General features: G+C 46.8%; 1 protein-coding gene across 1 annotated transcript in view; it reads left to right on the top strand.

Annotated features, from left to right (window-relative positions):
• Positions 1-6,863: 6,863 nt before the first annotated feature.
• The window catches only part of inpp5a (inositol polyphosphate-5-phosphatase A), a 169,009-nt gene continuing 161,287 nt past the window's right edge, over positions 6,864-14,585 (top strand). The window contains exon 1 of the mRNA XM_030070722.1: positions 6,864-7,424. Within this exon, the coding sequence (XP_029926582.1) occupies positions 7,347-7,424 (78 nt within the window). The 5' untranslated portion in view covers positions 6,864-7,346. The remainder of the gene's footprint in view (positions 7,425-14,585) is intronic.

Below are 14,585 nucleotides of genomic sequence, written 5' to 3'. Positions count from 1 at the left end.
TTTTCGTAACAACAAGAGACAAATAAAATGAGAAAAAAAAACCAGTGGAAACAGTTTATAATGAAATGTATAAATGAGTTTTAAGAAAAGAGTTCAGGCAGAGGATATTGAAGCGTCCTCCTATAGGATAATAACCTCATTTACAGGCCTCATGTCTTGCTGTTACAAGTCATAAAAGCTGTTTAACATGAACTTAATTGTGCCATTTTATTGACATTGTGTCCTTGGTTATTTCTCATTGCTCATCCTCTCTGATTTCGTAAGACACCTCAGCTGTCGGCTCTCCTTAGAATAAGATCTTTACTGCCATCTCCTGGGAAAAGGGAAGGATGCAACAACCTCATTTTCTCTGGATTATTTCTGTTACTTTCTCTTATCGTGTGCCAGGGAGAAGCATTCGTTTTTTTATTTTTGTTTTTTTTTTGTCTATAATAGACGATTTCACCTCTTCTCCTCGTTGCATGTGTAATTAGAAATGGCCTTCACCCAAGCAGACGCCTTAAAGAAAAGTCTAGTTTTGGAGCGGATGCGACTTTCTAATTAATTTGTCACTTAGGCTATATATATATTAAAGTTGAAACTATACGACGCCACTGCCAAGACATATAAAAAAACGTCAGGACAAGCAGGCTCAGTCATGATCTGTTGAGCAAACATCTGTTGGTCACAAGGTGGAACAATCCCATCATTTTCAGCCCGGCCAAGGCCACCAGTTGATGTCAATTAAGCCCCACTCTGCCGGGGCATTTACATAAGGCCCTGGAGAGGCACACAGAGCGGGGTTTGTTTCCCATTTTGGCAGCGGCCGTTTCCTAGCTACACACAGGGCCTGTTTTCCGCACCTTCAGGAGCTTTGTGTTTGACAAGCAACAAAAAAGGCTTAATCCTCTTGGTTTATATTTAGTACAGCCTTCTCATTACAAGAAGTCTGAATTGCAGAGGCGAACGGGGCTGCTTGCTTGACATATTGCCAGTTATGGTTTGAATGAATAGAGGAATGAGTGGGAGAGAGGTGATCTTGGCCCAGAACGAGGCAACCTCCTCTGTGTTTTGGATGGGCTGCTGTTTCTAAAATGGCTGTTGTTTTAAGCGGGGTGGATGGCTTCAGGCCTGCTGTGACACATCAGCATTTCTGGACGGTCTCTGTTTAATGCAAAGTCTGCCTCGGCACAAAGTGCTTTTGTCACAGAGGAGGAGGAGGGTCTTGCCATTCACCTAAAATTTGCAATCACGTCAACAGAGCAACCGAAGCGGTGCATTCGTACTGTGCAACCTCTAGATGGCAGAAATGGAGAAACGAAGAACCTTCAGTGGCAAACGTTTGTTCCAGGATTTGGAGATTTGGGTCCAAGATATCGTGTCAGTCCAGCGGCACTCGCTGACCCAGGTGTGAAGAGGCAGACCAGGTGCCAATGCAGTGGGTTGGGGAAGACAGGAAGAGAAGAGAAGAGAAGAGAAGAGAAGAGAAGAGAAGAGAAGAGAAGAGAAGAGAGGAGAAGAGAGGAGAGGAGAAGAGAAGAGAGGAGAAGAGAAGAGAAGAAAAGAGAAGAGAAGAGAGGAGAAGAGAGGAGAGGAGAAGAGAAGAAAAGAGAAGAGAAGAGAAGAGAGGAGAAGAGAAGAGAGGAGAAGAGAAGAGAAGAAAAGAAAGAGAAGAGAAGAAAAGAGAAGAGAAGAGAGGAGAAGATTTTATTTATTTTTATTATTTAACCTTTATTTAACCAGGCAAATCATTAAGTTCTTATCTTAAGAGAAAAGAGGAGAAGAGAAGAGAAAAGAGGAGAAGAGAAGAGAGGAGAAGAGAAGAGAAGAGAAGAGAGGAGAAGAGAAGAGAAGATTTTATTTATTTTTATTATTTAACTTTTATTTAACCAGGCAAATCATTAAGAACAAGTTCTTATTTACAATGATGGCCTTTCAAGAGGCATAAACCTCTTGGGAGGAGAAGAGAAGAGAAGAGGAGAGAAGAGAAGAGAAGAGAAGAGAAAAGAGGAGAAGAGAAGAGAGGAAAAGAGAAGAGAAAAGAGAAGACAAGAGAAAAGAGGAGAAGAGAAGAGAAAAGAGGAGAAAAGTGGAGAAGAGAAGAGAAAAGAAGAGGCCTATTCAACCCTGCTGGTTCCATCAGTGGGTTTGCTCACAAATCCATGTTACTTTGTTCAAAACCTTGGAAAAATATTTTCAGTTCAGAGGTTTCCAAGGATCCCAAACATGTCCTGCTGAATTCCAGGGAAACGTGTGTAAAGTGATGCACATAACATCTAGATATCCTGATGATCTTGATCTTGATGTAATGCTGCGGCCATAAAACAACGGCATGGTAGTTTTGCGTGTTTCTCTGAGTCTGAGTGTGATGTAGCTTCAATGAAGTGCTGCAGCCAGCAGATACAGAACATGTGTGTGCCACTGACGTACCATTTGAGAAGACGTTTTTCTAACTTTGACGCTACCTGAGGGGAAATTTAGGGGTAAAACAAACAGAGTGCAAGGGATTAGTCATATAGCTATATCAGCCATGACTTGAACAGAAGAACACGCTTATTATTATAAATTTTTTTTTTAGGTCACAAGCATTTCATGCAACCTGTGACCCTAGAACGTCCATGCAGGATCAAGAGGCTCTGGTGAAGCTCTGGGGAACGCTGCAATAAATATATTAACAGGATTAGAGGAGGAGGACACGGGAGTGGGTGAAGTATCGAGTTGAAAACTTTAGAAACGCTAAAAAAATACTGTAAGCAACGAGTAGAGGCAAGGACAGGCCTGCCAGCCAGTCCCTCCTGGACCCCAACGATTTAGGCCATCAGCGGCCTCTTTCGGAAAATAACTGACATGCGTCCCCGAAGAATACCGTGCTCCCAATTAATTGGTAAGGGAGGATAAATTAGTAAGGGGCCGATATTATTGACCACCCGGTGGGAGCTCCAAAATAGACTTCCTCGCTGTGGGAGCCACCCCGGCCAAAATAGAGAGAGGTAGAGAAATGTGCCAGAGACTTAAGGGTACAGTCCAAGGCGGAAAAAGGAGAAGGCCGACTTTGTGAACTGCCCCAATTGAAATCACGCGGCCGGGTTAGCCGAAGCCCCAGACTCTGCGTCTGCGGCGCTGCGGCTCCGATTTGCGTCTTTGAAAGGGAGGAAAATGTTGATTGCATTTGCCGATATGTCGACCTGCGATGTAAAGGCCGAGTCGAGCGCGAGGAGGGGGGGGGGGGGGGGGGGAGTCAGCGGCGTAAGACACAGAAAGGAAAAGTGCCCGCGCTTGGTCATGTGTCAACGCACACACACGAGCTCCCCACACACACATTAAACTGTTTTCTCATGGTGAGTTCCCATGCTAATAAAGCTGTCCCTCTTGGGATGCATATATAAGGTCTACATGACTTACTCCTGAGCGCAGTTTGAGATTTAAAAAAAAAAAAAAAAAAAAAAAACGTTCTCGTCAAGCGTGGCCTAATACATCATGACATGGCTGAATCTCGGCTTCTTTCAAGACATGAGAAACCCTTATTATTTCCAGGGTTTTTTTTTTTTTTTTTTTCTATTTTTAGATCGGCGAATTTAAGCAGAAAAGGGATCGGGGTCAAAGAGCGCATATTTGCTCACAGTCTGGAATTCCAACATAATTTTTTCCATTACCCAGAGTGCAGAGGGAGGGGCCTCCACCAAAGTGCGTAGGACTACTTTATCAGCAAATGGACACAAACTCGCACACACACACACACACACACACACGTTCAAGCACACAAACAAACCTCATTACCCCCATAACCTCCCCTCACACACACACACACACACACACACACACACACACACACACACACACACACACACACACACACACACCTCCTCACATTCCCCTGTGGGATATCCTGTCCAGAGCTAACAGTGTAGTATTTACTGCCCCTCATGGAACACATTACCTGTGCTGTTATCAGGCCTCCACACATATTTGTCCTGTTATTTTTAGGGCCATTTCCACTCGCCCTCCCTTCGAGCCGTTTGATTAGCAGAAGGAGAAAAGGCACGCTAGCCTTGGCGAGCGGGAGCCCAAAACACAGGGGCGACTCTGTGGGGCGACCAGAAAAAAAAAAAAAAAAAAAAAAAAAACGGATTTCTGGACCGCATGGCCGACTTTGTTGTTTGTTGCCGGGATCCACGTTACCCCCAAAACTGCGCTAATGTGGCTGTAGGAATGCATTAACTTCATTTTCCTCCCGTGCCCTTTCCGTCTTCTTCATCCTCCTTTCCTCCCTCTTCTTCTGCCTATTAAGGGCACTGCTAATGGTCTCTCTCTCTCTCTTTTTTTTTTTTTTTTTTTTTGCTTTGTCTTCTTTCCATCTCCTCATGAAGGAAACTGTTAACTCTCAGTCCTCCGTCCACGGCTTGCTTGACCCGAGCGTACGCCGACTAAATGCTGTTAACTTTATGATAAACATCAGTCAGTCAGATTAAGAACTTTCCGGTTAAGTCCGCGCGAGTTTACACAGCCACAGTGGCACTTAAGTGTACGGGGACAGTGGTGTGTTTGACATCGTGGAGAAGAGATACGTCTCGTTTGGACTGTTTTTGATTAAAGATGCCTGACACACATGCATGCATGCACACACACAGCAGATGCGACACACACACACACCACCTAATTTCGAGTTTCCGTGCGTTGGCCTCTTCATGTCTGTAAAGGAGTGGCTGGTTGTGCCCGCTGTGGCACACACATGCAAAACCACTGTGATTATGGATATGCTGATGCAGAGGGACCTTGCACACTATGCTGACACACACACGCACACACACACACACCGAGACACACATGCTGAAGTGCAAAAATGAATAAACAAAAAAGAATAAGCAGCTACACCAACACACAGGAAAACACGGACACATGCACTTGTTACAGCACTTTCTTCCTGCGCACTCACACACATTCATGAGACACACACACACACATCACAGACACTCTCTGATGCCAGACACAGCTGTGAGCATTCTGAATAAATAATTTCAGAGATAATCTCTCAGCTCTGCTCAAAACACTTTTGTAAGCCACCACCATAACCTGATATCCTTCTTGTCGAGTCTCACCGAGGTGAAATGCAACAGGATTTATGGCACTTGGTCGATAAAGCGAATTTAACTCTGATTTCTGATTCTGGTTACCTTATCTACCCTCGAAGGAAAACCAGTCCACTGCACTGTAATCCAGTCCCAACATGTGCCTGCTCTGACCTGCTGACCTCTGACTGCCTCTGGACTTGGACTGGTCTATTTACTGCCTCCAAACCATCGGGGGATGTCGTCGCACGCTGCGTCAAAACCGCGTGTGTAATTTAAACTTCATGATCTGTGAACAACACAGGAGGTCGCACAATTTTCCGGGCCAGATGTTTGCACTTTCAAAAGCCGTAGGTGACAAGAAAGCGACGCCCCTGATCACTGAGAGCTGGAAAATTTTTGTTTACTCATTGTGAGCCGTGTGAAAAGCGCGGCGAGGGGTAATCGTACACACAGATGAAACTGAATTATTTGTATTGCATGTTAATTGTGGTGAAAGAAGAAAAACAGCATTAAGTTAGCATACAGGTGTTGTGCTCCAAGTAAATGATAATTGTGATAAATAATCTAATCTTGCCGTGGAAAGAAGCCAATCAACCAAAGTAAAATTCTGCCCTCTTTCTGTGATGGTTGAACTTCTCTCCTTTTTCCATACGAATGTGGATAAACATTCACAAACTGTCACTCCACAGCGTTCAAACAGACTTACAAATGCACACAGATTTTTTTCCCCCCCGATGACACACACATATTTACTCGTATGAAGTCAGTTTGATCTCAGCTGGCTGAAATAAAACAGACACATCTGCCTCAGCTATCGAGCTGAATGACAAACACAAAGTGGAGGGAAAAGGTGGTGCCACAGAAAAGGCCCAAACTAATAACATATATGAAATATTATCTGTAACTGTGAAGGGCTTGATGATGATGACATGAATCTGGAGGTTTGACTTTGACTTTTCCTTTTTTTGCTGGCTTTGGTTAGAAAGCATATCCAAAGTAGATGTAGGGCATATAGATTATCCTTACTAAGAGGCAGGGCACATCATTTTTAAATCATATTTGCAGTTGCACTGATAAAACTGATGGATTTACAGCAGCGGGCAGCCAGAAATCTCATCTAACAGCAATGCCTGATATTCATGAACATTCAGCTACAAGTAGTTTCAACTTTTTGGACAAACTGGGTTGTGATACTGCGAACACTTGTCATACATCAAAGCAGAGCGCTCAGTGCAACACATGACACTCTACCATGTCTTTTCTTTACTTTTTTTTTTTTTTTTTTTTTTTTTTTAAATTTTGACAGATGACTGAAGTTAATGAGCATGGGGCCTCGGGGCGGCTCCATACACGTTTTACAGGCTGAGTCAGTGCATCATCCATCCCATCGAAAACCCGATTACACCGCATGAACAAAGGACACATATGTGATTTGGGAGGTGTTTTAAACACAATTCTCCAGCGTCCTGCAACGTCGCGCTCCTGAAACTTCACTTTAACTGGAAAAGGATGAGAGCTCACCATGGTTGTCCGATAATGGAAGCAGCGCGTTTTGCAGGGTGGGTGGTGGTGGTGGTGGGGGGGGGTTACACTGCATAAACAAAGGCCACGTGATTTTCTAGCTGTTTTTAACACAATTCCCCCAGCGTCCCGCAGTGCTGCACTTAGAATCCGACTTGAACTGGGAAAAAAAGGATGAGAGCTCACCGTGGTTGTCCGATAATGGAAGCAGGCGGTTTTGCAGAGGGGAGCCTGTCGTGTTTGCGGCGCGCGGGCCCTTTAAGCGAGCGCCGTGTTTCCATTGGCACGGTGACGTCAGGACAGTGAAGGACTCCAGCCTATCCTCTCCAAACAGTCAAAGCAATGGTCCTGGCTGAGTCCTGCTGTAGGAGGGAGACTTTTAACACTGCAAAAAGCCAGGGAAAACACTCGTCGCTGAGATGAACCAGAGACCCGGAGCGCTCGCCGTGGATTAAAACGGAAACTTTTAACGATGGCGCTCCATGTGAAAAAGTAGCGCACAACGAGCCGCCAGCCGCCGCCGCCGCCGCCGCCAACGGAGCTTCTCCTGCAAAGCAACTCCTCAGTAGATGCACGGCCACTGCTAATATGCTCCAGCCGAGCCGCCTCAACCCCGGCTGCAGTCGCAAATTTCCAGTGTTTTTCTAACCAGCTCCGCGAAACATTCTCCGGGTCTTTGTTTTTTTTTTTTTTTTTCCCCCTTCGTCTTTACTTTCAAAGTCCGCTAACGCCGACCCCCCCCTACCCCACCCCCGACCCACCTGCAAGGCAGAAATCATGGCAGGGAAGCTGACAGCAGCGCAAGGCACAGGAATACTGCTGGTGACAGCCAACGTTGGATCCCTGTTTGAGGATGTGAGTTGCCGTGTTGATCAACGCCGTCTTCACATCACTGTTTTCTGTCTCTCTGTCTTTCTCTCCCTCTTTCTCTCTCTCTCTTTCTGTGCAGACCCCGGTGTCCGTGTTGTTGTTGTCAGCCCGTCTTCACGTTGTGTCACAGTCTCAGCTGGTCACGACTCGTGTGTCAAGGCGCATACAGTAGCCTAGGCACCCAACACACACACCACTTCCACGCATGATCACACATCACGGGCCTCTCCTATCCACAAACACACATCTAGGGTTTTTATTATTATTATTTTTTTTTTTTTTTCCCCCTATTTTTTCTTTCTTGTTGCTGTTGCACGTCCTCTGCTTGTTTCTGCAGAAATAGCAGTTTTAAGGTGCAGGTATTGATCTGTCATCATAATCTGTTTTTTTTTTTTTTTTTTTTTTTTTTTTTGCTGGGGTTGCCATGTCCAGCACCATTGAAGATGCACCCCCAGTTAGTGATAGTGCTTGAGGAAGCCTCAGTTGACCCATGTTGTGCAGTGTGTGTCCACCTTTCCAGACTCACACCCATCCTCCAGCAAGTGGAATCAAACTCATGCTTAAACATTGCAATGCACAAACTCTAATGCTTGACTTATTTAAAAGACACTTTATTTTTGCTGTAATGATGACCATCACCGTGCATTTTTTTTTTCTGCGTCTCTTATGACTTCTAAAAGTTTTTACAACAAACAGTGCCTGTAGCTCGCAGCACTTACGGCGAGAATTGTCTTGTTTATTTTGTTCTTTGTGGGCCGCAGGAAGAGGAATCGTCACCTGGGTAACAGCTGATGGGGATCCTCATAAACCAATGAACCAATAAACCTGTGGCTCAATTATTAGGCATGAAAATGATGTTTCACGCAGAGCCGCCCCGCTGTGTGTCACCGAACACCAGATGAATGAACGGGGGCCCGTGACGCTGCACTGTGACAGTGTGCAGGCCTCATGGGCTTTTTGACACACAGGCGTCAAATGTGCATCGTTATGACAAAAAAAGCGGCTTTCACAAACACATCCTAAACGAAAGCCGGCCAGCCTGACGAAAGCAAAACCACGCTCCGTGTCTCCAGGTGACCCAGGCACTCCCGTAAGGTGTGTCTCTGCAGGCTGTTGAATGATATCTGCGTCTGATATCGTGCTGTTTGTCAGCCTGTTAACCTGTTGCTGTGTCGCGCCTTTACCCCGGTACCTCATGGTGCCGAGCTAGGGTGGCAAGTCTCGCCTGTTATGGTTAAACACTCCGAGTTCAAACACTTTGTGTCACTTTCATGTTGTGTCAATAGAGAAAAGAGAGTCTCCCTCTTCTCTCCCTTCAACCGTGTGAACTGCTGGTCCCAAACATGAGCCAAGAGCCTTTTCCCTCTCCGGAGTAAGCCTATAAATAGCCTGCCTGTCACAACTGCTGAGCTCCGGGTGCCTCGTGGATTATTTCTCCACCAGACTTCTGACTGGTGCCGAGCCAGAATGCACATTGTGGCATATTTGGCTTTTACGAGCGAGTGTGTGCCGGACGTATATGAGGCTATCTATGGCCTCGAGTGTGCCGCCACCCCATATGATGCGCATTAGAGTTGAATGGAGTCTTTGTGGGCTGCTTTAACTGCCCCTTCCACAATTAGCCCCGCTGGAGGAGATCACAAGATCCCGTGTTGATGGCTCCACGCTCAGAGCCCGGTCGAAGGGCACAATATGGGATCTATTTGGCCGTCTGAAGTTTGGGTATATTCACTCAAAAAGTTTGACTTGTAGAAGGAAAATATACTCCCCGGGTCGCTCCTTTGCCCGCTGCAGCACATTTCACACGGCCGCAAAACTCCTCCTGTTTACAGTCTTTACAAATGTAAACAAAAACTCAACAGATCCAATCTGCGTGTAGATGTTTCGCCTTTTGCACGCCGTGTTACTCTCTAAAGCAAACCGTTTGAACAAGGAGTGTCACGCTGCAACGGTGGGAAATGGTGTACCAGGGTTTCCCCCGCTGAGCGACAGCACCGGGGGAAAGGCTAGGTTTTGTAAACTTGACATGATCAGGGTGAAACCGCCGCGGGCAAACGGCGATGACTGATCAATAACGGGAAGATCCGCTGATGTTTGCTGACCCCTGAGGCCGTTTTGGCTAAAGTGACGTCTGCACTGCCTCGTGGCCTGCAGAGAAACACGCATTCGTTGAGTTCGGTTCAGTTAAAATAAATAAATGGATGAATAAATAAACAACGAACTAGCAGTGAAAAGAAAAAAATAATGAATACTGTCGAAAAAATGGACAAAAATATATCTCAGTATCAGATACGGTTCATTTGCAAAATTGATAAATGCCACTCCTGGAAAAAAAAAATAATAACAAGAACTGACTCTTTTATTTAAGGCTTCATGTAACACACTTTATGAATCCAGAATGCAAATTTTTCTTACAAAAGCATATATAGCCTATTCATTAGTCTAATAGTACGTTTTTGATTGATATTTAAAATAAAAAAGCATAGAAATGAAGCGTTGTAGACATTCGTTTTGGTAAATGAACTCATGGCAATGTTTTGTGTGTGTATGGTGTACATGGATAATGTGTGTGCGATGGATCCGTGTGTTTCAGAAGCCCCGACCCCGGCGGCGTCGGTGCTGTGCCGTAAACCCACTGAGCCACACGGGACCGTCGTTATGAAATGTAGTTCTCCCAGCTCGCCTTTTTACTGAGCTTATAACAGTGTCCTGCATTCGCCTGGGTCTTCGGTATTTGCTGTCACGGTAAATCACTGTTAATCAGCCGCGTTGCCTTTGATCGACCGCGGTCACGAGGCCTCGGCAGAACCAGATGTGTCCGGTTTCAGACGTCGGAGCGAGCCGCTTTGCCGCCGGTCAGCCCGGTCGCACCGTGTGAAGTTTGTCTGAACTTTGTTGGGAAGCGGGAGACGTCAAACATGATGTCTCCTTTTGAACAGTGTCCAAAGGCGATGACAAACACCCGTCTCAAACTGCCGGCTCCGACTGTTGATTTGCGTTTGCGACATCGTTTGCAAATGCAATTAGGATGGCAAACAATGTCGTCTCCGTCATTAAGTGTTCATTATCCCAGTCTGTTTGTGAAAGTCTCACATGCTTCAGTGTTTTCCGCAAAATGACACAATAACTGTGGCCGAGGAGGGGGGGCGGATTGGGAATATGGCGAATGTAATCGTCTATTGAAAGAATACATTAGCCTTTTTCTAGTATTCTTATTTTACCATTCACTCTCCACCTTATTTCAGTGTTTTTACACACACACACACACACTTCTCTTGTCTCTGACTGCATACACTGGCCTGCCCCGCCCCCACCAGTGTAAACTCACCCAGAAACACGACTCGCATCTCGGATATTTTCCCCCCGTGATGCTGCTTCCACAACAAAAGGTGAGCCACGTGCGGCGGCGGCTTGTTGCTCGTGACGTACCGCACCGATTTAAAAATCCACGTGGCATCGAATGACACCTCCTTTGTCCGATACTCTGTGGTAGCGAGGCGTTTCAGGGGACGATAAAGGTACCGAGTTTTGATACCCGGCCTCACTGATAACCTGTGTGTGAACGGGTGGTCGAATTATACTTGCTGTTAATGTGTCTGGGTGGGTCGCCCGTGTAAAACATATGTGTGGGAAGCACTGTGTTTATTTTGTATTAGTTCTGTGACAGACCTGGCGAACTCATGCCAAGCTCACACTACACGGCTTCCAGAGCACCGTTCACACGAAGCGACTTGCCGTCTTGAATCGGGAATGTTTAAGACGTGTTTTTCACGGCGGCGGGAGGAAAAGATCCTTCACCAGGAGGAATCCCCGACCCGCCTGTCTGCTCTCCAGACTCGGTTTTGTCACAAAAACACATGCGAGAAGTGACACAGGAAGTGAGTGGGTGAGAGAGTGGATTTGGATACGGGGGCAGCAAACTGTCTGTTTCGCAGAGACAGTTGGAGGTAAAGGGATATTTTGGCGATAAAAACGTTAGGTGCCTGCTCACACTGTGGTTTGGCAAGGACGACAAGGTGACAAGGGTACAAGCTTGTGTGTGTGTGCCGCTGTCATGCAGAAACACCCCATATAAAAAGAGAGCTCGAGTGTGTGAAGTCTGTGTGTGTGTGAGACAGAGAGAGACGGGGATGATAAGGCCGGCTTCAGGGAGCTGCTGCGGCTGACAGCAGAGGAGCCCTGTGTCTTGCGCTCTCATTGGCTGCAGCTCGTCGACAGCAGATCCAGATATCCATTCTGCTGGATCTCTGGGAGGCATCGCCGGCTCATCGACGAGCCTCTCCGCTGTCGTCTCTGAGCTCGCACGCACCGCTCCGGCGCTGATTTTTGCGAGGCTCAAGCAAAAGCCAGCTCGCGTCAGATCTGGAGGTTTGGATGGCGAGCTCCAAAAAAAATCATCGGCGTCTAAAAAAACCAGGGCTAAAATCGTGTGGTGTGAGCAGCCCTCCAGCCCGCCGGCTTTGCAATCCGTCAGTTTGCTCCAAACAACAGCGGTATTTTTTTTTTTTTAAAGGGATAATTAGACTAAACAGACAAGGCTCAAGGCGAGAGACACCGAGATGAGCGGAGCCTGTAAGACAAAAAGCGACTGGAGTCCATCGCAGGTTTTTGGATCCTTGGATCGATGGGCGCGTTCACACCAAGCAGGTTTAGAGTAGGGATTCATTTCATCGTTTATTAGTCTATCAGTTACTTTCATTTCGTCTGTTAAATGTCAAAATAACGACAACAGCCTATCGCAAGTCCATCTGAGGTTTGACCCGCAGCTGCAGAATGCCACAGTTTGCATTGTATAAAGATATTTCAGAAGTTGCAAACAGATTCCTGCACAGTCTTACTTGTGAAGGTACGTTTCTTTGCGATGTTTCGGCGCTAGACCTTCATCAGACGATATAACAACGTTATAAAATGGACCCAACAAATTTGTGCAGCTGGAACTAGCAAATTGTGGGCGCTAAAATAATAACTTAAGTTATAAAACTTTATTTTAATCGATGTATTTTCGTTTGTCGATTGGTCAGTTACTCAAAATGCAAAGTTTTATGGGTATTCGAATATGTTTGCATCTGACAGCCAGCAGTTCGTAAAGCTTGAGCTGAGCGGACCCACAGCTTCGGCTTCAAAATCAGATTTTTTTTCAGGTGTGTTGACTGAATCTGATGTAAACGTTCCATCGCAGCCGAAATGCGCCGCAAACGGCTGCAGCAAGTGTGCAAATCAAGTGTATCATGAGAAATTAATGATGCATTTGATTTGGACAAGGTGTTAAGAATGTAGGATGGCAGAAAACCAAACCTTTCCGGTAAAGCAGCCGCTTGGTGAGTCCATGTGACTTTTGTCTCCACGCCCTGGTTCACCCTCTGCCGACTGCTGTCAACCTCAATCAAGTACAAAAGTGCCGATAGATAAACTTTCCTGCTGTGGTTCAGAGCAAAGAAAACAAACCGTAGGTGCGATCACACCCTCAATGTCCTCACACACTCCTCTTATTAATCTAATCTGTTTGTCTCCGGCGATGGACGGGCGGCCCACGCACAGAGTCGCTGAAAAAAAAAAAAAAACGCCTGAGCGCGCTAATCTCGACTCTTAGAGATTTTCCAGTGGAAAGACGGGCCGGGGCCGCGGGCCGCGCGACGCGTTTCACATCTGATAAGGCCGACGTCCGCTCGAGCGCGTCAGGCTGTTCGCTGATGTGCTGATAACGGCTCGCGGTACCTTCGAAGGCCGCGTGGGGTAAAACGCGCCTGCTCACTCCTCCTCTGACGGCGACCCGCGCTCTCCTCGGCGCATGGCTCGCTGCACTCAACACCGGTCATCTGCTGCGCTCGTCATCTGATTACAACCGCTCGGCTTTTGATTACAAACACCTCTTGTTTGCCAACCCAAGATGGCCGCGCCATGATGCAATGGAATACTATGAATAGGCCGCCCGCTCGCCTCCTCCCCTCCCCTCCTCACGGGTTTGGGCACCCAGCGCTGGCACCCTGCCCGTCTGCCGACCCACCTTCCATCCTGTCTGTCTCTCTCTCTCCATCTCTCTCTCTCGCTCTCTCGTTCCCTGACAGCTCATTAGTTCAGGCTATCACAGCCCGTCTCATTACAGATGGATCCGGACCCCTGTGAGCCGGCATATTTACACTGCTAAAGATAGAGTGCGGCAGAAAAAAAAAAAAAATACCCCCCTCGACTGTGTCCTCAAACCCGGCCGCTCTGCATGCACTTCTCGCTGTCTCTTTTCCTCTGTTACAGCTCAGTGTGTGTATGTGTGTGTTGTTGTGTCCTCTGCATCTCGAGCGGCGACGGAGAAGCGCGTCCTCCTCGAAAAAACATTTGCGGATGTTACCGTAGATCCTGCAGCTGGTATATTTAGGTCTTAGTCACACGGCTAATCTTAGCAAATTCCCCGATGTAACCGAGCAGCCGGCGGTGTGTATTAATAGTGATGGCAGTAGTAGAGTGTGTGTGTGTTATTGCTCGATGTTGTCCGTGTTTGTCTCGAATCAAATTCTGATTGATGAAGCCGAGGTGTGGAACGACAGAGGTGAGGCCGACGGCGAGTGCAGCTAACGAGACTTTATTATGAATATCGAGTCATTAAGCGGCTGTCCGGCTTTCTGCGTTTCCTCTCGTTTTATCACTCCAGAGGGTTTATGGGAAGAGGCTCAGCGGCCGGGTGTGAGTGAAGGCTTCATCTGACAGCTCCATCGTGCCTCGTTCCTCTCCTCCGCCACGGCCCGTTCCACCGTGCCGAGCGCTGCAGGAGTGGAAAAGTTTATGAAAGAAAGATCAGATGATGCTATTTTGGTGTTCCCTGAGCCGAATTTGAATTTCAAAGGGAAAACACGTTGGAAGGAGGTGAAGTTGCTACCGGCAGGCCTCTCCAAAGCCAGGCTGTAGAACGACGTTAACGTGCGATTTCGATTTCGTTAAATATTGATTCTGTAAAGCTCACGAGGCTCAGTGTTGTGTTGCATGAGGCTTAAAGACGCTGAATGATTTCTGGGGGAAAACGCGAGGCCGTCGGCTCATGTGGAAAATTGCACGGTGCCTAGAAGGGCTGGGGAATATGAACGAAATAAAAAACATCATGATATCTTTCAATACCTTGATATTAATATTGTGACAGTAGCGATGACTATTGGTGCT

This window comes from Myripristis murdjan, chromosome 15, assembly GCF_902150065.1.
Source record: "Myripristis murdjan chromosome 15, fMyrMur1.1, whole genome shotgun sequence".
NCBI lineage: Eukaryota > Metazoa > Chordata > Actinopteri > Holocentriformes > Holocentridae > Myripristis > Myripristis murdjan.
Note: the sequence above shows the minus strand (reverse complement) of the source record. Positions and strands in the feature narration are given on the sequence as shown.